The 26,783-nt window shown below is 35.8% G+C and overlaps 2 protein-coding genes across 2 annotated transcripts; both read right to left on the bottom strand.

Annotated features, from left to right (window-relative positions):
• Window positions 1–256: 256 nt before the first annotated feature.
• Window positions 257–983, bottom strand: LOC132636993 (uncharacterized). Its single transcript, XM_060354114.1, has one exon. The coding sequence runs from the start codon at window positions 893–895 to the stop codon at window positions 392–394; it is 504 nt and encodes a 167-aa protein (XP_060210097.1). The 5' UTR covers window positions 896–983; the 3' UTR covers window positions 257–391.
• A 10,054-nt stretch (window positions 984–11,037) lies between these two features.
• Window positions 11,038–11,739, bottom strand: LOC132638023 (uncharacterized). The gene has a single exon (XM_060355016.1). It carries the CDS (start codon window positions 11,737–11,739, stop codon window positions 11,038–11,040), a length of 702 nt encoding a protein of 233 aa, XP_060210999.1.
• Window positions 11,740–26,783: the final 15,044 nt, after the last annotated feature.

The following is a 26,783-nucleotide window of genomic DNA, read 5'->3' on the forward strand; positions in this document are numbered from 1 at the left end:
AGATTTTGCCTCGTCCAATATTTCTTCATTGAGTATTGACAATTGCGTCATTTTCTATGATGTATTTCAATTTCTTCGACGTGATACTTTAACACACACGATGGTGGAATCGTTAGGCTATGTTCGTTTGATATAAATGTTTCAATTTATCTCTAATAGGTTCAAATTATATGTTTTATATAAATTTCATCATGTATTCAGAGAGACTGTATACATCAATGCAGAGACTATTGCGCGGAGATTGATGACGCCAGCATTTAACAGAAACTTCTATAGATCATCCATTTTCTTATGAACACTATAACGGATTGAACCTTGGATGCACTCGCATCTCATCAAAGGCGTCTCAATAAAATTAATGACCTAAGACCAAATTTTAATATGACAGGGCTCAAGATATAAGGGAGAGCCGACTAGGTCGTCGCTGGAAATCAGCACGGCGGCGTTGTTGATGAGATGACGGTCTAATCAAAGCCGCCAAAGCTCTCTTAACAAGCTCACCTTCAACAGTTCCAATTCTCACTAACGAATTTGTCATCGCTGATCTCCTCATATGCAATCTAATCGAATTCGACGCAGTTTGATGACTAGTACTACTACTCCTTGTTCGAACATGATCCATTTTCTTATGCATACTACACCTAAACGAACCTGGATGATTCGTAGGTGAACACATACACGTCGTCTTTTTCTCAGTTTTTTGTCTGTTCGTAACAGAAAAAGACCGGTTTTGTGAAGTTGTTTCAGTACGGTCTAGAGGGAACCGGATTGATGATGATGCAGAAACTGACGTTCCAAACGATGACGTTTTTCTAGACGTCGTTGAGTAGAATCTACCGGCTGGTGAAAGTGAACGGAGTACTGGTCCGGTTGATCGCTGAGCAGAAGCTGCCATTTTTGCTGTTTTTTTAACAGTTAAAGAAAGAGAGTGGAGAATATTTCTTATTGGTGTGTTTTTGGCTGTTTGATTTAGCAAACCTTAGTTACACTTGAGGTATGTATTTATAGCAATCATAGAGCTATTTCTTTTTTGTTTATTTAATATTTTGGTGGGGTATCTTAGCTTTAATTGCATAGGTGGCCCTCTAGCTTCTTTATAATTTTATTTTGGTCTAGACGCGTTACTTCAGTGTTTTGTGTTGAACACCTATACTTGATGGTTAAGAAATCTTATACCTAGCTTTTGAGATTGTGATGGAATGATAAGTGTTTTAAATTTTTAATTAAGTTTCGGGTTTAAATTTTTAAGTTGAATTATTTATAATAAAAGATACTTTCTGATGTGAATTCAGGTTAATTGAACTTCAAAACAGATACTAACGTTGAATAATAAAAAAATCTTCAATTTAATTAGAACTTTCGGAATTGAGTCTTAATAATGAAAGTCTCTTAAACTTTTTGAAACTTAATAGCACAAGACAATTCAATGAGTGATTATTGATTCTACCAAAACAAAAAAGTTTTAGTTCAACATGTTACTGATAAAGAGCGCCAAAAAATTCAATCGGACATTTCTACGATGTGATTCTGAATTAATCATTATAATAAATTTTAGACAGGACGACCATAAAACATACTAGTAGACTGATAGTAGAAATAACTTCTAAAAAATTCTTCCGTCTTAATTTACGACATGTTTTTATTTCTAAATATGTCATAAAATATCATATCTTTTATTTAGTACCTGAATAATTCAATTATAAATAATTTGCATAATAGTGATTTATAATCAAATAAATATATATAATTTTCTAGATCATAACTCTTTTTTCCCTACTTATATGTCTTGACTTTCTCTTTTCGAATCGCTTTTATTTGCTTTTATCGTGTCGAGAGTTTATTGAAAACAGTGTTTTTAACTCTTAAAGTAAAAATAAGATCTGCTTTGTCCTTTTAGACTCCACAGGTGAAATTACATCAAGTATAATATGGTTGTTATTTATAATAATAGGGATTAGTATTAAACAATGGGCTGCTGTAGGGGATAAAGTTGAAAAAACACCAGGGAAATTGCCGTTTGAGTAACGACCACTGTTATAGTAGTATTTGGTGGGTAACAGAAGATTGCCACGTTCCAATTCATGTTTGGTGAGTCACTCCATATAGATTCCACGTATAACTGTGTCCTATTTGTTTATATTTATTTAAGTATTATTTACTCAAAGGAGATTCGAATGAATAAAGTATTGAAACAAGACAAGATACGATGAATACTTTGGAAAAGGTAGAAAAATCATAAAGTGAGGCGGTGCTCATGTGGGAGGTTGTGTGATGAGTGCACAACTGCCCATATAATTGTGACAAATTTTTCAATAATAATTTGTTTAAAATATTATAAGTCTCATTACAGAATTATATATCATTCAAATAAGACCAATAATTCGCAACCAACAAATCGAGCATAAAGAATTGGAATTTTAAATAGACTATCCAGTTCTTGTCAAATTTAGTAAACAGCTAGTCGAAAGCATTACTAAACATATTTGGAGGAAGGTGAATAATAGACGACATTTTCTGATGCATGAAAATCGCAAATACAAACTAGACTTAATAATCTGAGACAATACGCTAAAGGAATCGAGTTTTTCTCCAGAAATTTTCACCAGGTGTTTTTGGGACATTTGTTTAGTAAACTGACATTTTTTTTTTAATTCTCTTGCTCTGTTCATTTTAGATCACAGCCTGAAGATCTCTCTTCAAAAAAGATTAAATCACTGTATTGAGCAAAATGCAGAGTATACAGTTGTGTCAATGCGGTTAGGAATGACATAGAGGACAAGTCATAAGGTGAGTCAGCATTATCACCACCGGTGGTAGTAACATGGTACTGGAAGAGTGTTCGGACTGGTGGTGGAGTGTAACAGCTCCGGAAGAGACTCCAATGGTCTTCCATTATGAGTCAGTTCAAGCATTACAGATTCGGTGCAAAATCATGCTTTATGACCCTCATCATTATTCATTATTGCCATGTATTTGAAGCCCATTATGAGCATGGGCGTAATACATAGAATATGCACCCCTAGCTCATAGTATAAATAGGGAGTATCATTCCTATTGTAAGAACACGATATACAAGCTAATATATTCAGTTCCATACTTACTCTTTGCATAGATTTTTATCTTATTGTCATCTTTATTGAGCTGCGGTGCCACGACTAGATCGAAATGAAGGAAGCTAAGTCTGGAACTGATGCTGCCCAGGCTTTTTCTTATTTACTTGCTTTATTTATGCATATCTACGTTATTTCAATACGAATATTATAATTCTACTGGTCACTTTGACCTACATGTCTCTGACTACATCTATAAACTCAACTGAACTGTTTTATGGGTAAACAATCACGATCTAAATTTTGTAAATTCAAAACATTATAAATTTGCATGTAAGGTTGAAAATATACGAGCAAAAGTTAAAGCCGAGACTAATATTGCTCGGAGAATAATTTCCTACCGGTTATATTAAGCAACATTTGAATAAACGCCCAAAAAAAAGGATATTTGCACAAATTAACCGTTTTTCTCCTTTAAATTTGAGCTGCGCGACTTATGGAAAAAAAAAATGAAAAATATTGAGTCATTTTTCAAGGTAATAAAATGTTCAATTCGAACACATTTTTTATTAATTTTACCTACGAAGATTTTGGCAGATAATTTCTGGCTTTCTTATGCATGTGCTAAAATTTCAACTTTAATCTTGTGTAGTTTTCAACAATTTCATCAACTATAGACCATAATCTTGGATGCTTTGTTACATTTTTCAATTACAATCTAATTTGCTTTCCATTTCTCTCTCTCTTTTATTTTTCATCACCTTTTGGTTGGGTTATGTTTTATAATGATGATTTATGGGACATAATTATTGGCATCTTTAGGTTAATCCTCAATTATATGCACCTTACTAATATATATTTAATCAGTTCTGTAGTGGTGTTAGGGAACAACTAGGAGAATAAAAATTCGTGCAATGGATTTGTTTAGTTGACACCTCCACCTAGGTAGGCCTAAAGTTCACTAGTTATAAAAAATATTGTACTTCTTCTGTTTTAGTTTATATAACGAGATTAAATTCGGATTATGAGTATCAAATTATTCAATTTTTGTCATGAATCTTGACATAAGATTCTTAACTTGTTTTAATAAGCTTTACATAAAATTTATAAAGTGAAAACCTTTTTTTTACGCTCGTAATAATATCACGTAAGTAAAATAAATAATTTTGTACAAAGCTTATGTAAATCTTCAATTTTTGAACCATGTAATATACTTTATCTACAAACCATGTGTGATCTCTATCGAACCATATGTCTGAAGATGAGTGTAGGGTGGACGATTGTAAATCGAACTCTTCACTTATTAAAAAGAGAAAATCACTAAAAGTTTGAGATCCACTACCGAATCTATTCCGAGCTTTATTTTGTGATTCACTATTAAATTTATTCTAATTTCAAAAGCTCGGATCGAACCGACTTGAATTTTAAATGATTTTCTTTACAAAAAGGATGCTGAGGTGTCTGCCTAAACCAATGCTTTCAGTAAAATAAAGGATTTTGTGATCGAATAAACTATGAAAGAGATTCTTCTTAGGTCACATGAAAGTCTGCTATCTTACACTCTACTATCTTACACCGAAAGCACTAATTAAGCTAGTCTTCTAAGCACTAAGCTTTTTCTAGTATTAAATAAAATCAAGTATCGTGCATGGACTCTTTAGTTTAAAATATTTATGGCAGTGAACAGGTGTTTCGAGGTGATATTTTCTTTAATCATTAAGTATCTGAAATATACTGGCTCGACTGATCTGAATTCAAGTCAGATAGATCTTTTAGTTAAAGATCAACACTAATTACAATGAACAGAGGGGAATTCAAGATTTTGATTTGGTGGGTTCAATTTTTAATTTTTTATTACTATAATTCATTGTACTCTTAAAATTATGCGTTCATAATCTACTATTAAATTTTCGTAATTTTCACATATATTTCTATGCACCGTATTAAAATTTGAATTCACATGAACTTAGTTCGTATATTCTTCCTCCGCCACTAGCAGTGAACAAGTGTCGAAGGTTATCCTTTTCGCTAACAAATCATATCTAAAGTATCTGTTGGGTGTGTGAACATAGTATGACATCGGTAGCTGAACAGAAAAAGGAGTTACTTATAAGGTGTTGGATACTTTTAATGATGTGAGGCCTTTTGGGGAAAACTGTGTGGGCTTGGCCCAAAGCGGACAATATCACATCATATTAAGAGTATCTTTGGGCCGTTTGGCTTCATAACCTCTAGTGTTGACACTTATATCAGGAATCAGCAGGGCATTCAGCTATTTGTTGATTTAAATACCGGGAATGGAGAAGATATCAACAATACTAGCAGTGTTAATAAAAACAGGGGAGAAGAAAAAGAAGACAAACTTGATGATGTGAATTCATCAAGACAATTTGAACAAGGATTACCAGAAATTCAGGAGCATGTTGACAACACTCCTGCAAGATTTGAACAAGCGGGAATCTTACCAATAAAGATAGGAAAAGGCAAAAGCAAGAAAAGATCCAAAAAAAGGAAGGAAGTTCAAAATAAATCTACCCTCTAATGTTTCTATGATTAGTGCTATTATATGGAACATTAGGGGGGTTAGATCAAAAAAGAGAAAAGCGATTCACAGATTGAGAAATCTGGTCAAAATGAATAATAGTCAGTTTGTGGCTATTATGGAGCCTATGGTTAGTAAAGACAAAATTGAAGGTTATAAGAGATTTCTTAGTTTTCAACATTGCGTTTCTAACGATAATGGTAAAATTTGGTGTTTTTGGATTGTTCATTATTTGGCTACTGTTATAGCTAACGATGAGCAGCAAATTACTATTAAATTCAATGATGCTGCTAGCAATGAAAATTTCTATATGTCCAGTGTTTATGCTAAATGTTCTAAAGCTGAAAGGAAAGATCCTCGGAGAGTCTTGAGGATATCAACCAGAATATTACTGATCCTTGGTGCATTGGAGGAGACTTCAATGTTATAGTGGATCCCGATGAGAAATTGGGTGGTAAGCCTCATAGAGCTTCCAAGAGTTTCGACTTCATTAGCTGTATGGATAATTGCGGGATGGCTGATGCGGGCTTCGTGGGGCCGAAATTTACCTGGTGCAATAATAGAGAGCCAAGAAAAAGGATTTGGAAAAGGTTGGATAGAATCATGATTAACAACCAATGGGCTCAAAAATTCAACAGTATCTATGTGAGGCACTTAGTGAGAACAGGTTCGGATCACAGACCTCTTATTTTCAAATGTCATTCTAATCAATCTTCCTCTGTTAGCTACTTCAGGTTTCTAAATTTCTGGACTGAGCAGAAGGATTTCATGGAGTTGGTCAAGCAAACCTGGAATACCAATATCATTGGTAACCTAATGTGGAGATTACAACAAAAACTGAAAATTCTGAGCAAAAATCTAAGTGACTGGTCTAGAATAACTATAGGGGATGCTCACAAGAATGTTGAAGAATGGGAAAATAGAATTCAGATTCTAGAAGAAAGAGATATCCAGGTTAACACTGAAACTACTAGAACGGATCTTAACAAAGGCAGGCGGAGTATTTAAGATGGATGACTATTCAGGAATCCATTTTGAAACAAAAGGCTCAGGTTGATTGGTTTGAGCAGGGAGATAGTAACTCCAGGTATTTTCATAGTCTTATAAGAGATAGAAGAAACCGAATGAAATTGCATAGAATAAAGAACAACAAAGGCAAGTGGATTCAAGGTGATGAGAAAATTTCAAGAGCAGCAATCAGGCACTTTAGAAAATTATTCAATCTGCAACAGAACAAGACCAACAGGGATCTTCTGGATTGCATTCCTGGTATAGTATCACAAGCTGAAAACAATATGCTGACAGCCATTCCTTCTGAAAGCGAGGTTAAAAATGCTGTCTTTAATATGAGTCCGGTAAGTTCAGCAGGGCCAAATGGTTATAATGGCACTTTTTACCAAAAGTGTTGGGATATTATTAAGGTGGATGTCACGGCTATGGTTCAGGAATTTTTCATTGGTAAAATGCTTACTAAGTATTATACGCATACCTGCTTAACATTAATCCCTAAAATTTCCTCACCTTCCACTTTCTCTGATCTAAGACCAATCAGTCTTAGTAACTTTTCAAACAAAATTATTTCTAAAATTATCTCAGTTAGATTAAATCCTTTGCTTTCAACTTTAATTTCTGAAAATCAAAGTGGTTTTGTAAAAGGAAAATCTATCACCGAAAATGTCCTGTTAGCCCAAGAAATTGCTCAAGGAGTTAAACAGGAGAACATCGGGGGCAACATGATTATCAAACTTGACATGGCTAAAGCTTACGATAGATTAGCTTGGCCTTTTCTTATATCTGTTCTTAAGAAATTTGGTTTTTGTGATAGTTTTACTAACATGATTTACAGGTTGATATCTGGTGTATGGTACTCCATTATCATTAATGGAGCCATAAGAGGTTTTTTCACTTCTACACAAGGATTGAAGTAGGGATATCCTTTATCTCCTTCTTTGTTTATCCTAGCTGCAGAAGTGTTGACAAGACAACTCAATAACCTCTACAACAATAGCAGATTCACTCCTTTCTTTATGAACAAGAAGGGACCGCAAATCAATCACCTTGCCTACGCAGACGATATAGTTATCTTCTGTGGAGGCAAAACTAGATCCATTAAAGCTGTCATGAAAGTGATTTAGAGATATGAGAGGAGATCTGGTCAGAAAGTTAATGGGGACAAAAGCTTTTTTGTCACAGCTCCCAAAACGGCCAACTATAGGATCAATAGAATGAGACAGGCTACTGGATTTCTGGAAAAGCAATTTCCTTTTAACTACTTAGGCTGTCCTATTTATATTGGTTATAGGAAGATTGAATATTTTGATGGTCTTGTAACAAAGATTGTTAATAGGTTAAGTGGTTGGCATGGAAAATTACTTTCTTATGGAGGGAAACTAACTCTTATTAAACATGTTTTGCAGGCTATTCCAGTTTACACCCTTGCTGCTATGGACCATTCAAAAGCAACTTTCAAGCTTATTGAAAAACATCTACAAAGATTTTTCTGGGGTTCGACTGCTGAAAAATCCAAACACCATTGGAGTTCTTGGGAAAATTTGTGCAAAACCAAAGAGGAATGAGGCATAGGGATTAAAAGATTACAAGAGATCAGCGACACCTTTGACACCAAACGAGGGTGGAATTTCAGAACCAATCAATCCACATGGGCTAAATTCCTGCATTCTAAGTACTGTTCTACTATATATCCAGTGGCTAGGAAAAGAGCATATGGACACTCTCATACTTGGAGAAAAATGATGAACATCAAACTTCAGGTAGAAGACAACATTGTCTGGAAAATCAACAATGGAGAATGCAACTTTTGGTGGATAACTGGATGGGAAATGGAGCTTTAGCTCTTCAATGGCCCAATGCTCCTAAATCCAAAAAGATCACTGTGAAGAATTTCCTAGAAGGAAATACTTGGAACGAGAGGAAACTTGGTACTCTGCTACCTGATAACATTGTCAGAAGAATACTTAATATCTCTGTGGGCAATCCTGATAAACAAGACTATGCAATTTGGAATTCTTCCATGGATGGTAATTTTTTTTTTTTTGGCAATAAACTGTAAAAGATTTTATTACCACAACCTCCAATAATTACAAACTCAAACGGGCACCCGTGCTTCTAACCACCTTACCAGGAAGGGTGCTAGGTGCTACAGGCCTCCATAAACACATCCTACTAACAAAGCTTCTCAAGAAAACCTATGCGATTTCCTGCCTCTTTTGAACCTATAAACATTCCTATCCTCTCTCTCAAAACACTTTGTATCTGTTGTATGACCCTATCCGTATGCACACTTAACCCCCTAAATATTTTTCAATTCCTAGCTTTCCAAGTAAAATAGATCAGCGAACCATGGATAGCAGCTATGACTTCTCTTTTCATTTTTCACCAGTGCCTTCTCTTGATATATTTAAGTGTCCCCATAGTGTCTTGTTGAGGAATCTGCTCCCCCATCCATTGCTCGATGTCCCTCCAAACAGCCCTGGCCCATTCACATTGCACAAACAAATGTGTATGGTCCTCCAGTTCATCTTTATCGCACAACACACAGTTTGTAGAGTCACAAACTATTCCCATACCTAGCATTCTATCCTTGGTCAATAATTCTTTTGTCCTACCAGCCACAAGATGAAACGATGCTTAGGTTGGAGTAGCTTACCCCATATCAGATCGTGACACTCCAGCTTCCCTCCATTTTGCAGCAGTGCTCGGTAGCTGCTCGCGACCAAGTAATGGCCATCCCTAGTAAGCATATATCTCCCGATCATAAACCACGACTGCATCCCTAGCTTAATTTTATTTAGGTTTTTCCAGTACCAACTGCAATCACTTGGAGGATGATGGCTCCACAAATCTTTATCGGGTTTCATATAGATGCCATGGATCCATTTCACCCACAACACCTCTTTATCAGTCACTAGCAGCCATATTAACTTCCCCACTGATGCCAAATTCCATTTCCTACAGCCTCTTATATTCAGTCCCCCTGCTTTTTTTGGCTTACATAGCGTTTCCCATGCTACCAACGCAACCTTTTTAGTATCGTTACTACTACCCCACAGAAACTCCCTGCATTTCCGGTCAACAACCTTCAAGACACTCTGTGGCAAAATAAATACAGCTCCCCAAAAGTTATGAAGGGAAAACAAGATCGAATTTACCACTTGTAGCTTGCCCGCATAAGATAAATGCCTAGTAGACACAACCCTGATCTTCTCTGTTACTTTTAAGTTGAGTTGATGACAATCAAGTTTGTTCCATTTTTTAGGAGAAAGAGGTAGGCCCAAATATTTCATAGGAAAAGCTCCCATGCTGAATCCCGTTATTTCCAGCAACCTTTTTTTTGTTTCCTCATCCACTCCCGCCATGAAAATACTAGATTTCTCTGAGTTGTCATTCAGCCCAGTAACAGCCGAGAAATGCTGTAATGCCTCCATGATTCTAGTAACCGATGATCTGTTCCCTTTGCAAAAAATCATGAGATCATCTGCGAAGGTTAGGTGTGTAAGTCTCAGCTCCTTACACATGGGGTGGTACCTAAAATCTGGTAATTGACTAATCTGTCTCAAAATTCTACTTAAGTATTCCATGACTAATACGAACAACAAGGGAGAGATAGGATCTCCCTGCCTCAAACCCCTTTTACCCACAAAGTACCCACAACTAGCCCCATTTACCTTAATTGAAAAACTGGTAGTAGTAACGCATGCCATAATTAACTGAGTGAACTTGGGAGGAAATCTATAACCGTTCATCATTTCTTGCACAAACTCCCAATGTACCATATCATACGCTTTCCGAAGGCCTATCTTCATTAAACACCTAACCGAAGTCTTTCTATTGTAGTGTCTAAGTAGGTCGTGGCACATTAGCACATTGTGCACCAAAGACCTTCCCTTGAAAAACGCTGTCTGTGCCTCATTTACCAAGTTCGGTAGTACATTGGCCAGTCTCATACATAGCAATTTGGATATACATTTATAAAGAACATTACAACATGATATTGGCCGAAATTGGCTTGCATTGACGGGATTGTTCACTTTAGGAATAAGGGATATTAGGGTGGCATTCAGCTGCTTCAGTAGTTTGCCACTCCTCATAAATTCCCACACTGCGTCACATACGTCTTTCCCCACCAAATTCCAAGTTTCTTTATAGAACCCACTTCCATATCCATCAGGTCCTGGACTCTTGTTTATGTTGATACCAAACATAGCATCCCTTATTTCCCTCTCCGTTCAACAGCCCACATTGCTCTTCTATAGACAGTCTATGCCCCTGTTCAAAGAAACCTGGGTGGGCCTTCCTTCTGGTCTCTCCAGACTCCCCCAGTAGCTGCTTATAGTACCTCACAAATACCTCTTCTATTTCCTTAGGCTCTGTCTGCAATTGGTCCAACTCATCTCGATTTTGGCATATTGAGTGAACAAGTTTCTGCTATTTGATTATTGAGAAAAAATATTTGGTATTATCATCCCCCAGCTTAATCCATGTGGCCTTGCTCCTTTGGAGTAGGAACATATCTGCCAACCTTACAGACTCCCTATATTTCAGCCTTCTAAACTTCTCCTCTTGCTGCACAATCACATCAGTAGGATCCTCTTGCAATCTTACCTGACACTCAAGCATAGCAGCCCTGTTATCATGTTCTTCCTTAACAATATTATTGAAATGTTCCTTATGCAGCATCTTGAGTTGCCGCTTGAGCATCTTCAGTTTTCGTGCTACTTGAAACATTTTGTACCCCGTAACTTCAATATTCCAGCCGGCTGCTACTATCCTTTGAAATTCAGGATGCGTGCCCCAAACATTGCAATATTTGAAGACTTGCGTCCTCTTCGTAGGTTGCTGTACCATGTGTATTACGATGGGACAATGAACACTCACACCTTCCGGCAAAATTTTCACTCGACAATCTGGTATCCCATCTATCCAATCACCATTAACAAACACCCAATCAATCTTGGAAAATATCCTATCATCCTGTTTGTCTGTCCAGGTGTACTTACACCCATTTGATGGCATTTCCACCAGCCCGCAACCATCCAAACAATCCTGAAAATCAACTATTTCTGCGTGAGTGACCTGATTGCCTCCAATCCTATCCTCCGCATGAAGTATAGAATTAAAATCTCCCATAACCACCTATGGACCTGAACCTATATTCAACTGTGTTAAGTAACTCCATAACTCCTTCCTATCTTCTCTCAAATTAAATGCATATACAAAGGTAGCAACAAAAGTTAGTTGCAATGCAATACATGTTATTTGACACGTCATGGCCTGAGCTATTTCACTCTGGACCATCACATCAAACCAATCTTTCCTCCATACTAGAAGTAATCTGCCATTGTAATGGGATGCGTGATTACTTTTATACTCCCATCCCCCAAATATCCCCTCCACGACATTGCTCATCTTATGTATTTTGACTCTAGTTTCAATAAAGCACATTATACCTAGCTCCAACTCCCTACAAAGGTTTTTGATTTCCCTCTGCTTATTGAGGCCATTTAGGCCTCTTACGTTCCAGCTCATGAGTTTAACCATCCCCAGGAGGAGTCTTTTGACTGCCCCTCCCAGCTTCGGCAAATTCAGTGCTGTGTGTCTCCCCATCCGTGCCAAGTGCTTGAAAAACATTCATGACAGGGACTGCTACTCCCTCCTGCCCATCCCCTGACGGACCACTCGTGGACGCCTCTTGTCTAGTGAGACTGTTCTGCTGCATAAGCCGAGTGCCTCCATTTTGAGGTTTCTTCCACCCCCCCCCCCCCCCCCTTCCTCCTTGCTTATATGGCCTTGTCCAGCCACCCTCTCGACCTGCTACAAAAGGCAGGCCCCCTCATTCCCCCTTTTCACCTGATCTGGTTCCTTAGCTTTTGCTCCATCTGGTGGTTGTTCCTTTTGTGGTGTCTCCTCTAGGACATGTTCTACTTGTTCAGTTGTTTCAAGTGCCTTCTTCTTATTCTTCCGACATACTTCCTCACTATGCCCATATTTTTGACAAACCTTGCATAGAGATGGTTTCCAATCATAAATGACCTTTTGTTCAATAACATTTCCTTTCTCATTTTTGAAGAAGATCACATCTGGTAGTGAAGTATCTATTTGAACTTCCACGAGTATCCTAGCAAAATTCAGCCTCATTTTCTTCTCTGTGTTCCTATCAACCATCAATGGCTTCCCTACCAAACTCCCAATTTTACTTAGACCTTTAGGACTCCAGTATTTAAAGTCCAATCCAGGGAGTTTGATCCAAATAGGTACCGAGTATAATTCTCCTCGAGTAAACTCCATATCCGCATCCCACGATTTCACAATCAGAGGTTTATTATCAAAATGATAGACGCCCCCTTGGATCACTTCATTTTTTCCCTCTGCTGTATCAAACCTAATCATGAGGATTCCATTTTTCATCATTACCACTTTGTTTATCCCATGTTTCCCCCACATACGATGGATATACCCATTTAACACCGTAAACGGAGGGTGTGCTCCCAACACATAGCACACAATTGCGTGTTTCCAGAATTCAATTTCAGTGACATAGTCCTCCTCCTCTATCTCCACAATTTGTTGGTCTCCCTGCGTCTCCGGTCTAATATACTCCAGTTTGAACCCCGCATTGGTGACCTTAGATATATCAAAATTGTCCCACACAGATGACTTACCATCATTGTTGCTACCAAAATTGTGGTTTCCATCTTCCTCCTGTTGGGTTTGCTCAACCTCTTCTGCCCAGGATTGATTCCCCCTCGTCTCGGGGGTCCGAGTTGCTTGTTGCCACTCCCTAATTTTCGCCTTTGCTTGTTGGGCTTTACTCTGGACTGGGCTCAGTTTCCTCGTAGTGTTTCCACCTTTTGTTACCGGCGTACTTACCGGTGGAATTCCTGGATGGTAATTTTGATAATCATAGTGCTTGGCAAATAATAAGAGCTAAGTTCCCTACAATGAATTTCATCAATCAGGTTTGGCATAAGAAGATTCCTTTCAAAATATCCTTTCTCTCATAAAGGATGTTAAGAAGGAAGTTTCCTTTTGATGATATACTTTGTAAATTTAAAAAACAACATGTTAGTCAATTACTACCTACGTGTAAATGTTGCACTAACCCCAACTGTGAAACGTTGGAGCATTTTTTTGTACAGGGACAATTGGCTGTACAGATATGGAATTACTTTGGAGCTCCTCTAGGCATCAAAGTTACAAATCAAAATCCAAAGAGCAACTTACAGGTTTGGTGGAAGATAAGAGCTATCAATGGCATCCACAAGATGATACTTAAAATCACTCCAATAGTGATCTGTTGGGCGCTGTGGAAAAGTTTCTGCTCCTACAAATATGGAGATCAGCGTAAACCTGTTCAAAGCAAAATCATTTTTCAGATTGACTGGACTGTACAAAGGGCAATGGCCTATGCTTTCCCCAAGATCAAGTTTCCTCCATTATGGACACAACTGTGTAGTGTAGCGGAAATGATGAAACCAAAAGTTATTTGCAAACCAGTTCTATGGAAGAAACCAGAGCCTGGATGGGTCAAGATCAATACTGATGGAAGCTTTTTTGCTCAAAGTGGTAAAACGAGAATATGAGGGGTGATCAGGGATTCTCTTGGCTCCTTAATTATCGCCTTCTCCGCCCCATCGAGATGCGAAAGCAATAACTTGGCAGAAGCCAGTGCTTCATTGTTTGGTGTACAATGGTGCATGGCGAATGGTTACAATTAGTTCTTCCTTGAACTTGATTCTCTTTTGATTGTTAATATGATTGAACAAAAGGACCTTAGAAATTCCAAGCTCAGAGAGATTCTAAACTCCTTACAAGCTCTACTAAATCATGCTAATTTCCAAGTCACTCATTGTTACAGAGAGGCCAATCAAGTGGCGGATGGCCTAGCTAAACATGGTGCAAATCTGAACGATCCTATGCTACTGACTGATCATAGATTTTTGCCTAGAATCATACGTGGTGCTTACCACTTGGATGCTTGTCAGTTGCCTAATTTGAGAATAAGGTATGACAAAGCTAACTTCTTTGTCAGTTGATCATGTATTTTGCTTCCAGTTTAAGGGAATATTTCATCCTGATCACAATGTAATTTTCCTTAAACTGTTTAGAGGTCAGGCCATACCCCCCTCTTCTTTTGTAAGTCGTTCTTCAGTGAATATATCTAGCACATAGGCCTTTTGTGATTAAAAAAAAAAAAAACTGGCATCAAAGCCAATGGTTTGACAGGACTAGTATGAAGTTGGTGGAGTGTGGTGTGGGGCCCGACTTATTGCCTTTATCCATCTATGGAACGGTTTACGACCTTTACACATAGCTTTGAAGATGCATACACAACCTTTGGGCTTGAGTGACCGAAAATACTCTGACGATATGGGTGACACACAGACATGTTGAATCTCTGACCCGTGAATTATGGTAATGAGCCATGTGGAACTTATTTTGACGGGAAGATTGTTGGATGTGCGAACAAAGTACGATATTGGTAGTTGAAAAGAAAAATGAGTTACTTAAAGGTGTTGGATACTCTTGATGATGTGAGTCCTTTTGAGCAAAATCGTGTGGGCTTGGCCCAAAGCGGATAATATCACATCATATTAAGAGTATCTTTGGGTTGTTTAACCCAACAGTATGTTGACTCGATTAATTTATATTCGTACAGAAAAATCCACTATAAAGAATAAAACGTTCTTCGTTTTTTTGCGCGGATTTCCCTTCTTTTGGGGTGGTCTTTAAATTTTGCCCCTCATATTTGTGGTCTTTAAGTTTTGATCTTCGCTTGAAAAGGTGGACGAATACCTGAGGTTCCGGGTTTAAACCCTCGCTCAGGCATAAAATAAAAAAATAATTTCACAAGGCAGGGCTGGGGGCGTGTGTGCCGGATCCGTCATACAATCCTTAAGGAAAAACTAAAGTTATGCCGGATCCGGCATAACTAAAAGTTTGCCCCATAAGGCAGATCTTTTCCTTAAGGCATAGTTTAGTTATGCCTCATAGGGCAGACTTTTAGTTAAGGCATAACCAAAAGTATGCCTCATAAGGCAAGAACTTTTCCATAAGGCATAGACTTTGCCTTATAAGGCAAAGTTTTAGTTATGTCTTAAGGAAAAGTTCCGCCTTCTGGGGCATACTTTTAGTTATGTCTTATGGGACACGCTTTTAGTTATGACATAACTAAAAGTTTACCTTGAAAAGTAAAAAAAAAATAAAAATATATATATATATATATATGCCTCAAGGCAAAGTTTGCCCCCTCTGGCAGACTTTTAGTTAAACATAACTAAAAGTTTGCCAGAGGGGGCATAGCAAAATTCAAACTCTACTTTGCGATTTTTTTAAAAAATTTTGACTGAGCGGGGGTTCGAACCCGAAACCTATGAATTTTAGCCGAAGAGCAAAATTTAAAGACCACAAATATGAAGGGCAAAATTTAAAGACCACCCCAAAAGAAGGGCAATTCGCGTTCTTTATGAAAGAGTTGATTCCGGTCAAAGTGATGCCTTATCGACGAAAAGAAGTACTGTAACACTTCATAAGCAAAAAAGAAAAAAAAGTAACATAATATGCTTGGAGATTAGTTAATTTAAAGCCAGAATCAACTTATTCTCCGCTTTTATATATATGTCTGAAATTAGAGTAGTCAAAATTAAGGAATTTGATTGCACGTTGTTTACATTTTCTTTTCTATTCTTTTTTCCAACCCTTCAACGATAGTGAACTAAGAACTTTTATTTTTGTGAGAGATCTTGAATTTTCCATATAAGCTTTTCTCAAATTAATTTGAATGGGAGACTTTGACTTTTCCATTGAAGGTCTAGTTTGAACAAGAAACCTAACTTCATATCTTTTGAATTGATTGATGCGATTCATTAATAGCAAGACAAATTCAATTTCTTTTACAAGAAAAACAAATAGCAGTTTGATATATAAATCCACCTATATAATATGTTGACGATATTAACTTTCAATGTTTATATATTTTACACTCATAATATATGATTCTTTTTATAGTATTAATATAGATTGACTAAAATTACGAATTCTTCTTCATAGCAAGTTTAATATGATAACAGAGAGAAAAAAAATAATAACTGGTATTTACTAATACAATTTTATTACACGGTCATTTTGATATTGTATTATTATCTCTTAAATTTCTTAGTACAGTGTCTTTCTGACTTCAGCAAAGTGTTGACATATATAGTTTCCTTATTTGACCAAATGTAAACGTACTTTTAATTATCAGTTGCCACAAGACTTGGCAACTTGGTTAGGCACTGTTATCAAACAATTAATTGGGTCAAATGTGCTTTGAATTATTGCAACTTCGAGAGAATAGTCAGTAGAAGTAGAATTCATGATTGATATGATCCTAGAAAGCTCATGGGCGATTATGAAGGTTAAAATCCGTGTTAGAGCTTTGGATGTGCATTTCCATGCCACACCCTTGGAAGAGGAAGATGGGCCTTTGGAGGTCATTGAAGAGCAAGCCACAAGGGTGTGGATGATTGCTCGGAAGAGACATGGAGATGAAGGCCCATTGATGGAAGCCACACAAAGTGGCTAGAAGTGCAAACATGACTGGAAGTGCAATTCATGGCTAAGGAGTGCAATTTGTGGCTAGGTATAAAATTCGTGGGTTTTTTTTTTTTAAGATAAAATCACCCCTAAACTTGGGTGAGCTTTCATTTCTAGGCAGCTTGTCTGAAAGGGGGACTTAATACCTGACCTTCAGTTACAAAAGACAAGATGTGAAAATCATCTTGAAGGCAGAAGAGGACATAGTGCTCTTGCTACTCCAGTAGTCCCCTTCCCTAACTGATTAGCTAACAAAAAAATTGGCCTTGTCATACCTAATTCTAAAACTAGGCAGTTGACTCTTATCTAAGAAGAAAAGTCCCTTAGTTTCCCTTGGGATGTTACGCAGATCACTATACAAAAAAGACTCTCCCTTTTGAGAAGCATTTTTAGCCAAATTGTCAACTACTTGATTTGCTTCCTTATAACAGTGAGTTGGTGAAGCAGCAGCTTGTAGAAGGATTTGTGATAGTTCATCGATAATGTACTTGAGTCTCTGATTGTTGGTATGATTCTTTGCAAGCATATCCTTGATGATTAGAGAGTCCATTTCAAGAATAAATTCCCTGTAGCCATTCTGTAAGCACCAGTTTGCTCCAAATTTTGCAGCTAAAGGTTCTACTTCATTGTTTCTGCTGCAGTTAACTTGTAAGGAAAATGCCATGATAAAATTTCCTTGATCATCCCTTACTATTCCTCCAATACCTGCCTCTCCTCTCCTTTGTATATAGCTTCCATCAGTGTTCACCTTTACTCTCCTCAAAGCAGGCTTTTCCCAACATACCTTCTTCCATTTAAGGACAGGTTTCAACCTCTCAATAGTATCACAAATCCTAATCCAAGGCATAGCCCATTCACAGTTTGGAAAAGCTTTACCAATAGCTAACTTGATGTTCCACAAGGTCTGGTAAATCAACTTTACTATACAAAAATTTCCTTTGATCTCTATATTTACAGGAGCACCAACTTTTCTAGATTTCCTAAATAATCATCATAGGTACAATATGTACAACCAACCTGTGCACTTGATTCTTGGTTCCTAAGTTCCACCATCTTAGCAACACTTCTTTAATAGTCATAGTTTGATGAACCAAACCTAAAGGTCTCCCATAGTAGTTCCATATATACTTGGCAGCATCACTTTCAATGAAGACATGTTGAATGGATTCAGTTTGAGCAACATTACAACAGGAACAACTTGTATTCAATTGGCTCTGACGTGTTTTGTGCTTGTTCAAAACTTCATCAAATGGTATCCTCCCTTTTAGAACTCTCCATAGAACTCTCCATACCATGAAAGATATTTTGAAAGGTATATATTTGTTCCAGCATTTCTTCAGAAGATCATTTTTGTCTCTTTTGTTCCCGATCATCATCCAAGCTGACCTGTTAGAAAAACAACCATCATTAGTTTCATTCCAAATAGGTACATCTTTTTCATCCCTCTTACCAATTCTTATGGAAATTATATGTTGCACCACATCATTTGGTAACAGATCATGGAGTTTATTCATAATCCAGCTCCCATTTCTGATGAAAGCATCCACCTTAAGAATACCAAGACTTGGTAACATTTTCAGCATAATTGGACAAAGGGCCAAGCCCTGTCCAATTATCCCACCAGAAACTTCTATCCCCCTTATAAGTGATCTCCCAAATAATGCATTTCTCAGCCTCTTGCTTGACTTGCATTAGTTTTTGTCAGTCATGGGACTGCCCAGATCTCCACTTCTTTGTGACAACATGCCCTCTGATACAATACTTAGCTCTAATGAAATCAGCCCAAAGTGAATCCCGTACTTGTCCTAAAACTCCACCATTGTTTTGTTGCTAAAGTATTACACAGGTCATGCATCTTTCTTGTCCCAACACCTCCCTCATCAATAGGATAGCATAAGTTATCCCAGGATACCCAATGTTGTTTGTTTTTTTCTGTTGAAGATCCCCAAAAAAACCTAGCAAAATATTTCTCCATCAAGGACAAGGTCCCTTTAAGACACAGTGCACCAAAGATATGAGTAGGAATAGCTTGCAATACATGTTTAATCAAATTCATTCTATCACCGGGAGAAAGAAATTTACCTTGCCATCCCTTCAATCTTTTCACAATTTTGGAGATCATATCTTCAAAGTAAATAATCCTCTTTTTACCAATATATAAAGGACATCCTAAATAGGTAAAAGGGAAAGTTTTTTCTAGAAAACCAGTAAGAGTTCTAATCCTATTAATTTTGTAAGTAGAAGCTTTAGGAGAAGTGAGGAAAAAACTCTTTTTTTCATATACCAACTGACCAGAGCACTTTTCATAATTCTTGATAACTTTCATAACAAGTTTAATGGATCTAGTATTACAACTACGAAAAATCACCACATCATCAGCATAAGCAAGATGTGTAATACAAGGTCCTTTTTTGTTCATGCATAAAGGGATAAAATTTTCATTAATAGTAAGATTGTTAAGCATTCTAGAAAAAACCTCAGCAGCAATTATAAACAAAGTGGGGGATAAAGGATCCCCCTGTTTCAAACCTTGACCAGATTGAAAAAAACCAGTTCTAGTGCCATGAAATTAACCTCCATATCAGATTGACAAAAAAATCAGAAAAACCAAATTTGGTTAAAACAACCATAAGAAAATTCCATGATAACTTGTCATAGGCTTTAGTCATGTCCAGTTTAATCTCAACATTTCCTCCTTTATTAGGCTGAGAGATACCCAGAATGATTTCCTGAGCCAGCAAAACATTGTCAATAATTAATCTCCCCTTCACAAAGCCACTCCGATTTTCAGATATTAGTTTTGGTAGAAGAGTATTAACTCTCTTTGACAAAACTTTAGTAATAATCTTAGTAGAGAAATTACTAAGACTAATAGGTCTTAGATCAGAGAAGCTTGTAGGGGGATCTACTTTAGGAATAAGAGCAATACAAGTGTGTGAGAAATACCTCGACAGTTGCTTCCCCTTGAAAATGTCTTGAATAGACTCAATGGCATCCTTCTTAATAATTGGCCAACATTTTTGAAAAAAGTTACCATTAAAACCATCAGGACCTGCAGAGCTTGTTGGACTCATAGTCATGATAGCCTCTAGGAGTGCAAATTCGGGGCTAGGATTGCACTTCAAGTGAAGAAGGGTCATATGGGGCTATTTCCGCAAAGGACACTTTGGGTCTTTGTTGTAATAGGGAATAGTAGTTTAATGCAAAATGCGACTAGTAGTTAAATAATTGTGGCTATGCATGTAAAGGCCAAACTATATAAGCTTGCCTTAGCCTATTTTCATTCCGTAGCTTGAGATTTATGATGAAATTCTCTTGAGTGTAGTTCTCCTTCTATGGCGTTTAGGTTAAGCTAGGATTAGCTAGTTTTAGGTAGTGGATGGATTCCCTTAACTCTTACCTTGAATCTCTCTTGCATAATCTAGGATTAGGTTTTCATGTATGAGTTTAAGTCTCTTTCTTCCTTGGATTGAATTCATAAAATTGTTTGTTGATTATTAGGTGTTGGTAACCAATCCAATGTAGATTAGTCACAATTGTTAGATGAATTGATCCCTTCTTTCTTCTATTCTCATCTTCAATTCTTCAATTCTGATCTCTTAATTTCTTACTATCTTAATTTCCGCGTTTGTTGTTTGATTTGGTGTTTCTCCCAATCTGAATCTTATCAACAATAGATGCTAGTATATGACTTAGTCATGATGAATTAGTATTTGATTTAAATATTTGGTGTTGATAAGTTCTTTCCCTTGGTTAATCATGTGTAGGGATCACCTGAATCTCTATATATTATGTTGTCCGATGACAAGGAACACGACTTATGATATAAATTTAACTTAATGAGTTTAAGTTGTATATATAGTTGGTGGCAGAAGAAATTTTAACCCAATAAAATTACCCTAACTTGTTATAGCAAATATCCTGTATTATTATATATACATGCATTAACCACTTTACTTTTCAAAAGTAGTTCAATATGGACTCACACCTGCAATTATCTTTCAAATGACTTATAATATACATACTCCCCAAATTAATAAGGTAGCCGTATCAAGTTGAGTGTAGACATGCCTTTAGAACCCAAAATCATAAAGTAATACTCTGTCCATTCTACCTTGTTTGGCACAATTTCCTTATTATTTTATTATATTAAAAAAGATACATTTCTATATGTTATTAAGAAGAAGCTTAGCTTTTATAACTATACAAATATTATAACATATTTAAAAAGTTTAAAATCATATTTTTTAAACAATTTTGTGCCGAGTTAAACTACGTACGTCAAATTAAATAAAGTGAAATATATGAAGAGAGCAATAATATGGAATTAACTAATTGTACATACTCATAGTTCTATTTTTTTTTACACTTTGTTGCATTTTAACATGTTTTAGCTCGGTACCTCCTTTTATTTTTAAGATACCTATCCAATTTAATTTGAATGATATTTCGTGATTATCTTTAAAGTGGCATGATGTTGTCTATTTCTTTTGAGCTGAGGGTCTATCGGAAACAGAATTTCTATCCCATAAAAGTAGGGTAAGGTCTAAGTACATCCTATCCTTTCTAGACTCCACTTATGAAATTATACTGTGTATCTTGTTGTTGTTCTTTAAAGTGACATGATAATATAAAATTTATGTGATAACATTATCAGCGCAAAGAAGTAAAACTCTAAAAATATAGGTGACTTATGGCTATATTTTCCAAAACTACCTTTTATCTCAGGAGTAGTCAAAGGAAGTACGAGGGTCCGAGTAGGAATTACTTGACTAAGAAGTAGCTCGGGTAAGCGATTAAAGCAAGATGTATTCATTTTTTCATTTATTAGAATACAAAAGAATTGCCAATAAGGGTTGTGGTGGAATGATAAGTACTCATTTATTCTTAACCAGCGCTTTCGAGCTCGAGCTTTGCGGTATAGAGTCGCTTTTGTTAGAGAGCATTTTATCTCCTGATATGGGACTTCCCGGCACAAATCTAAATTTAATTAGGGCCCAATACGAATACCGATGAAACCAAAAATAATAAATAGGAAAGAACTAATTCTCTGAGCATTAGCATACTGCCTCAATAAGTTTGAATGTCTCAATCTTCAACCTCAACTTGTCAAAAGTAGTCTTTAGTGGGAATCTGATATTGGGACCGAACCATATGCTTGACAAATTGCAAAATTATTCTTAAAGGAACCAAAAGTTATACTAATCTTGTTTTTATAATGGCTTAATTATTTCTTTAAACCAATGCTTTTGAAATTAGCACTTTCATTTGGTCATCATCTCCCCTTTTTTAACCTTTCTAATGAAATATAAATAAAATTATTTATGAAGACCAACTGAATAGGATCCACTTGTTTCTGTGGTCCTATATGGGTTGAGGCTGAAAAGTAGAAAAAGAATACAACAACTGTTTGAAAAGTATGTATTGTATTAATTAATTGTTTTCCACATGGTGGGAGGCGAGCCCATAGTTTTGGAACTTCAATTGGTTCCATGCAATAATTAAACAAATTTATCATCACGTAACTGAAAAGATGCTTCTATCAACTATCAAGTCTTATTATAATCGGCAAATCTTTTTTTTTATTCATACCATTGATTTGTACTTTTTTTTTCTTTGTGTATGTAAAAGAATTTGAATTTTGAACCAATGACTTTAATTTTTGGATTATTTGTATATTGGATGTGGTCTTGTTCATACATACATAAGCCACTTAATGAATAGAGAGTATCACTAAAATTTTATAAATATAGAAAGGTGATATTTTTTAAAACTGACAAAAAAAACACATAATTAAAACAGAAGGAAATATTATATTACAAAAATAAAGTGGAAAAAACAATGGAGATAAATAACCCCACATATAGCCAGCGGGTACATCTGAAAAAACCTGAATGAGTTGTGGGAGAACAATTTTTTTTTTTTTTGGGTACATGTTGGAGAACAATTTAGTGCAGATACGTTTTGTTGTTTGATATTTTGAAGAAGCCGTTTCTATATCAGACTAATTTGAATTCGCACCGGGTAAGTCCACTAGTTAAATGGGTAAACTGTTCCTTATCAAGAAATTCTCCGATCTTAGGGTTCAAAGTCGAGAGTTTTTCTTAAGGGTTGAGGAATTCCAACCATCGTCCTGCTACTCCTTTTGGTGATGCCTGGTTGTACATGTTCAATATTTTTTTGTATAACCATCTGGTATTTGAAATACACTTATCAAACTACACTACAGGAAATCAGTTTTTTTGTGGCGAAAAGAGTTATCCTAGATTTTGCAGTATCTCCCTTGTCCGTGGTTCTTCATTGAGCATTGACAATTGTTACTTCATTTTCTATGAGTTATTTTAATTTCTTTGAAGTGATGCTTCAACACTCAATTATTTTTGTTCGATGTCAATGTTATAATTTCTCTCTACTATGTTCAAATTTTATGAGATCATTCACACAATTGATCATCAATAGAATAAATGCAATTTAATAACGTCAAGTAATATTCGAGTGACAAAGAAAAATGTTGTTACCAATAACCATGATCTTGTAGGTAACAAGTAGATCACTCTAAAGTAATTTGTTTCTTTATACTCCAACGTAAATGGTTTTTCATAAGTGACTTCCAAATGTCAACCGTGAAAAAGAAAGAACTTGTGAATATCAGAAAATACACTTACAAGAAAGAAATTTTAAGGAGTCATTGATTCTTGTTGAATGGTTGCATGAGATGGGATAGCAGCACACTTTAATATGGAATCATAGCAGGTAGAATTTTTTATTCGAGTCTAATCACTATTTATTAATTATTAAAAAATAAATTACAGGCTTGATTCATGAAAAAGAATTAATTTCGCACGTGAAAGGATGTGTTGAAGACATAATAAATAATTTCTCTAATATATTACTCCTTCTTAGATGAGATGATAACACACTCGATCAATAAGACACATGTTTTAATTAATGAAACTGCCTTTTGTTCTACTTTTTAGAAATTTAAATAATTCAATTTCTTAACGACTTAAATTCTCCCAAAAAGTGCTTTTGCATGGGGCCACTAAAATTAAAAGAACACGACATCTATGAGTTGGCTGAAGAATGGTAAAATTAATTATTGATATTAGACAACCTTATTGAAATGACAATGACAATTCACAATATGACATAAACAAAGTTTTAAACATTGTAAATGACCAAAATCCGTGTGCTTATCGTGTTCATTAGGCGTTTGTTTTAAAAGTTATTTGAAAATCTGTTTTCAAATTCTCAGATATCTTTTATGAATCATAGCCGACCTCAACTTATTTAGAATTGAGGCGCTAGTTGTTGTTGTAATTTGTACATCTTTATATAAAAGTTTTTTAATCTTCTAAAAGAAGATAATATAACACCTATGGATCGGAGTAGTCTTAAATTTTTTTCATATATTTTTGAAACAGAAGTGTTTGACCCTTGAAGTATAATGAACTTATATATGAATTCACCTTTTCTACACTATTTAGCTTATACTTGATATTTCCCATTATAATTAATTTTCTCTCAAGGATTAAGGTAGTCCCCGTGAAGTAGAACTATAAGATAAGTTAATTAATTGATTTGGACCAGTGATCAAGACATCCACTTACCTAAGTAACCTCATAATACAATTTGAAATAAGAAAGTAAATTTATTGTTAATATATTACTGATCGATACTCGATCAAATCTCATGATTGTGACAAATTAAGGTTGAAATATTCTATGCATAATTGTTGTTTTTCAAATATCCAGAGTACCCCATGAATATCATCATCATTTGTTCCTTATTTCCAACATGATTTTTCTTGTGAATGATACTATATTACTAACCATATAAAGATAGAGGTTAGAAATAAAAATTTATGCGCTATTTGAAAATCACTTGTCTTCCAGAGTTTATTATTCAAATTAAAGCTTTACAACTGTTTTAAATTATTTCTAAATCAATAACAAGAGTTATAGTTTAGTGATATCAATAGCAGTCTATTCTGCAAGATTCATGAGTTCAATTCTCACTGTTCCCTTCTTCGTTCCTCTTCAATTTTACTCCAAAGTAGTCGGATTTTTTAATAAAACATTACTAGTCAAATTGGTTAACTTTCCAGCAATGAGGAACTGAAGGCTGAAGCTATTGTCTTATGACAGTGTTTGGGCTTCAAGTGGACCTAGGCTTAGAGTGGAGTCCAATGCATTTGGCAGTAGTAGGTTGACTCCAAAGTAATAATAACATGGACTGGCCAATTTCGAGAAAACATTGCACTTTTGTCCTTTAAATGGGCTGGTTTTAAAAATATGTCCTCCAGAATCGAACTTATGTCTAGCAGGGCACAAATTTTTTAAGAGTGTGGGCATAACTTGTGGGATATTATAATACAAAAATATAAACTTAATGCTCCGCGAAAAAGTTGTTTGGCATATGTGCCAATGACCCAATTTCAATCCTTCAATAACCAATTTCTTGGAGTTTGAACTTTTACAAGTGAATTTCTAAAATTGTATCCTAGAGTTTAACTTGTAGAAGTTGAAACTTTAGGATAAATGTTATATTTTAATTATCGGAGCTAAAAAGCAACTATTTGTGAATTCATCCTAATTCGAAGGCTGAACTGGCCACAAGTAGACTTACAACCAACAACCTAAATTTGGGTCGTATAATTCTATTTATGGGAAATCAATGCTCCGTGCCAAATAGAGCTTATGGTTCTCAGCTTGCTCTGATGAGCTATATCGTAAAGCTATGCTTCAAGACAAGGTATAATTATTGGGAAGGGGACATAATCAATCGAACATAGTTTAATGACTGAATTCGTGCTGACATAGTGGCGCCCATAATGAACCAATATTCTAATTAAGTGACATTTTAATAGCGGCTACCTCAGATTTTGAAACATGGAAGGAAAAAAAAAAAGATAATTAGGTCGTGGGAACATACTCTGATGTCAAGGGAATTGTAGTTCCAACTAAGAAATAGAAGAACGAAAAACGTATAGGTATAAATTATGCATCATACTATTAAACAACTAAAGCTAGCTCAAAGAATTTGACGACCCTGTTATATAAGAATAGATTAGTGCATTTATTGGTGAATTATACAAGTTATATACGATAGGATTAGTAATTAACCGAATTACAATTCATCAAAGATATAGATACCACAAAAATTCAAAGTTATAGCGACAGTATAACAACTTTTGACATTGCTGGGACATGCGTAATTACCCGGGTATTTTGCACTAACAGAGTGTTTTGATGTGAGTCTAAAATTTGACCTTGTTTAGAAAAACGGTAAAATAATTGTTTCACTAGAATTTGGAGCAAAAATCTTGACGGGTCTCCAGAATTTCTTATTTTATATTGGGCAAGGCTTCCTAACCATCAACATCAAGTTATGGCGATCGTTATCACAAGTCCTGACGAATCACTAGGATTTCAGTCACAAGACTTACCTTAACAACAGTTATGGTGATCGACAAAATATGCCAAAAATTCTGACGACCACTATGACTTGATGTAGATGTAGAAATTTCCACTACACATTTTTTGCTTCAAATGGTTCAAAAACAACTCAAAATGACTCCAAAATTGCCATTCAACCTT

Source organism: Lycium barbarum, chromosome 4 (assembly GCF_019175385.1).
Source record: "Lycium barbarum isolate Lr01 chromosome 4, ASM1917538v2, whole genome shotgun sequence".
Classification (NCBI taxonomy): Eukaryota; Viridiplantae; Streptophyta; class Magnoliopsida; order Solanales; family Solanaceae; genus Lycium; species Lycium barbarum.

Bases quoted from the DNA above. Each gene is read 5' to 3' on its own strand.
- LOC132638023 (XM_060355016.1), bottom strand. From the start codon at position 11,739: ATGGGAGATTTTAATTCTATACTTCATGCGGAGGATAGGATTGGAGGC.
- LOC132636993 (XM_060354114.1), bottom strand. From the start codon at position 895: ATGGCAGCTTCTGCTCAGCGATCAACCGGACCAGTACTCCGTTCACTT.